This window comes from Alexandromys fortis, unplaced genomic scaffold (genome assembly GCF_014885135.2).
Source record: "Alexandromys fortis isolate MF-2015 unplaced genomic scaffold, M_Fortis_MF-2015_v1.1 scaffold_565, whole genome shotgun sequence".
In the NCBI taxonomy this organism is placed as follows: Eukaryota; Metazoa; Chordata; class Mammalia; order Rodentia; family Cricetidae; genus Alexandromys; species Alexandromys fortis.
Window position 1 is genome coordinate 67,622 of NW_026068477.1, and position 3,612 is coordinate 71,233.

At 36.1% G+C, this 3,612-nt stretch overlaps 1 protein-coding gene across 1 annotated transcript in view; it reads right to left on the minus strand.

Moving 5' to 3' along the window:
- LOC126495767 (vomeronasal type-2 receptor 116-like) overlaps window positions 1-3,612 on the minus strand; it is a 43,249-nt gene that overhangs the window by 17,891 nt on the left and 21,746 nt on the right. The window contains exon 3 of the mRNA XM_050133365.1: window positions 564-1,376. Coding sequence (XP_049989322.1) covers window positions 564-1,376 — 813 coding nt within the window. The remainder of the gene's footprint in view (window positions 1-563; window positions 1,377-3,612) is intronic.

Genomic DNA, 3,612 nt, shown 5'->3' on the forward strand with positions numbered 1-3,612 from the left:
ATATATACCCACTAACACAGATACAATAAGAGATACCTGGAAACACAAAAATGTGAAACCATACACAAGAAGAACCATGCATTCATACTTATGTATACAACTGTATGTCTTAACTGAAGTATGACACTGTTTACTGTGTAATTACTTTCACTCGGGATGAGAAATGAGGTCCTACAGTGTGAGCAGATTCAGTTTAGAACACTTGTGAAAATCATCTCATAAACGGATTATCTCATATTTGACAATAAATATGCAAGGATTAATCTTCTCATTAGGAAGAGGATTAAGGAAGAAGGACTTGGGCTTACAGTTTTAGAATAGCTGTGGTGATTGTCAGGTACTCTGTAACAATATCAGTGTACTTTCTTTACACATTGTACCTTCCACACCATGTCTTTTGCATTAACATTTATACCAGCATCCAGATTTACATCATTATGAAGAAAAAAATTTCCATAAATCTTTCTATTTAATGAAATATTCCCTAATTTAGTAAATGGACATTTGACAGACATTTAAAGACATTGACGACATCAAATTTCATCCAAAAGAGGAAACACTACCTTCAAGCAGTGAGCATAATGTCCTTTTCCATTATCCACGGATTGATTGTAAACATGCTGAAGAAGCATTGCATGGAAGGCATGGGCCACAGCATACACTGCATTATATATATCATAACTCTCATCACTAAAAGCCATGTCAAAAGTCTGTGCCTTTAACCATTGCAATGAGGCATTGGATAAGCAATTCTTCAGGGTCTTACACATAGAAGCTGAGACTTTGCAGTTCAAGTTCATCCACTCCAGCCTGGCCAGGAATTCATCTGTGTATTTGAGAGGGTTCAATGTCTGGACAAATGTTTTAAAATGAGAAATCTCAGCATGATGGTGTGCAAAAGTTATTTTTCCATTGAATGAATTAAGTGGGAAGTCATTCTTAGTTGTAGTGCCATCCCACTGTGAGGTGGTGACCCATATTCTCTGTAAACCTAGAGATTGCCACCTTCTAAAGCCCACAGCTAGAGAACTCTCTGGGTCACCATAAATGATAACTACATTTGTGGATGATGTCACTATTTGGTTATAATACACTTCACCTTTTGTCAAGAATAAATGCATCTTGACTGGGATCACACTCACAAAAGCTAAGCAGATTGTATTTTTTTCCATCTCTCCTCTTAATTGTGTGAGAAATTGAGTACCCTGATCATTGTCTGAGATGGCCAGTCCAATCCAGTTCCAGTTGAAGTAAAGCATCAAAGAGATCATGGCCAGGGCTAAAGATGTGTCCTTGGCAGCCATCTGATACAGAGAGGGAAATTGTTCACGATTGCTCAGGATGGGATGGAAAGGTCCATAGGTAATCTGAAGGACCTACAACACAGGGAGCAGCATGAGGCAGCACACAGTCATAAGAACTTGTAAACATACTTTCGGTCAAGAGTTCCTTAAAAACTACTTATATGTTACTTCTTCCCTCATCTCAATTTCAAAAAAGGACATGAAACCCCATCAAGCCTGAATAATAACCATGAACTACACTGTTTAACACAAATTTGAAGGTAGTATACTCCTCACAATCTACTTAGCATCTAGGACTTATAACGGGAGAATGAGAATTTGTGGCAAACTCACATTACAAAATCTCACCTGTTGAGGTATGAAGAGGTTAAACATGGTCCCAACCATCACAGATATTGCCAAATTTGGTCCTGTAAGCACCATTTCACACATAGTCTGTTTATTGCAGATATAATTAGGGGGTAAATGATGAACTTCTTCAGAAAATTTCAAGTCACTCTGAAAGTTAATCCCAAATGCACAACCACCATCTGGGCATCCAAATACAAATGATGAATTTGGTAAAAGATCAGGCTTCCTGTTGACTTCATCCATGGCAAAAGCTAAGACCAGTAAAAACTGGAGGTTTTTAGTTGTTCTGTAAAAAAATATGGTTATTAATATGTACAAAGATCTACAGATGATCTTGTGTAATCAATAGATGGACTATTCTGAGTTGTACAGTATTCCCAACCACTGCCAATACTGAAACAATGACCTATGCTTTGAGATTGGAATAATATAAGTATCTGGAAGCTTGTAATAAGCTTTAAAAGTTAATCAGAGTGCATCTTCTATAAAAAAGATGAGCCATCAGCATCTTTCAAAGAGTTTGTTTTCAACCTCTGGTTTTTGAGTGCTTACTCTAAAGATAAAGACAATGGCAAAGGTTTTAACCAATCAATATACCTATTCATGTATTTATTTTTAAATCATAGAGCAATGTGAAAAATTAAAGAGACATGTGAACCAATAAGTTTATCATAATTTCTACAGATGAGACTGTCCTCAAATGTACAGAGATATGCCAGCATGCCAGCTCCAGGTTTTTGCAGAGATTAAGGCCATGTACTACCTTCTAAGTACTCTTCACCTATTTTATGTTTACAAAGAATGTCATATATCTGGATATATGGATATATCTGACCAATATATTTTTTATACTAACAAACTGCTTTTACTACCTTTCCAGTTACAGTAACACAACAATAGTATCCTACATAAATTTGTATATGCCAGTTAATATCTTTGTAAAACAGAACATGATAAAGCATAAAATGTGAGGAAAATGTTTATGAGGCTTTCTTTTTTTGTAATAAAATTGGGTAACAACTATGTTGGAAGTGAATAATACCAATTTGTGTTTATATTTTTGGGAAGAGCTTTAACTTCTGTCTCTTCCTAGTCATTTCATATCATCTGACTGATAAACATCAATTATTCCTGGTGCAGGAGAATTGTCTGTATTCTTTCAATCATGTTCTAAATAAACACTGATTGGCAGATAGCTAGGCAGGAAGTATAGGCAGGAAAACCAGACAGGAAGTCGAGGAGGATCAGAGAGAACAGGAGTATTCTAGGAAGAAGGAAGCTATTTCTGCAGTCCAGCCCAGATCACCGAAGAAGCGGGATGTGACCTACCCCACTGAAAAAGGTACCAAGCCATGTGGCTAACATAGATAAGAATAATGGGCTAATATAAGTTATAAAAGCTAACAAGAAGCCTGAGCTAATGGGCCAATCAGTTTATAGCTAATGTAGACTCTCTGTGTGATTTTCTTTGGGGCTTACTGGCTGTGGGGACCTGGCAGGACAGAAACTCCAACAAGAATCCCCTCATGTTACAGAATGGCACCCAATGTCCTCTTATAATACCTCTTCACTCCAAATAATTCACTCAGAGTAAAATGAATCTATTTACCACTTAGATATTGTACTGCTATGATGTCTTTATGTATTTACCTATAATTTTCAAATTAAAAATAAATTTTGAATATTTTTATTATCACACAGAAAAAGTGTCATTGAAAACTGAGTAACCACAACAGGAATGTGAGACTAGATCTTGTGAAGCCAAAACACTAATTTCTCTACTCCAAACATTAAGAAATATAAATCCCTTGAGTAGAGTGTCCCAGTGGACTAAATTTCTATATTTGATAACAACATTTTTGTTTGTTTGTTTTTTTTTAACTTTAAAAATAATACAAATAAAAATTCCCACTTCCTTCCCTCCTCCCACTTCCCACATTCTCCCCCAACCCTCTCC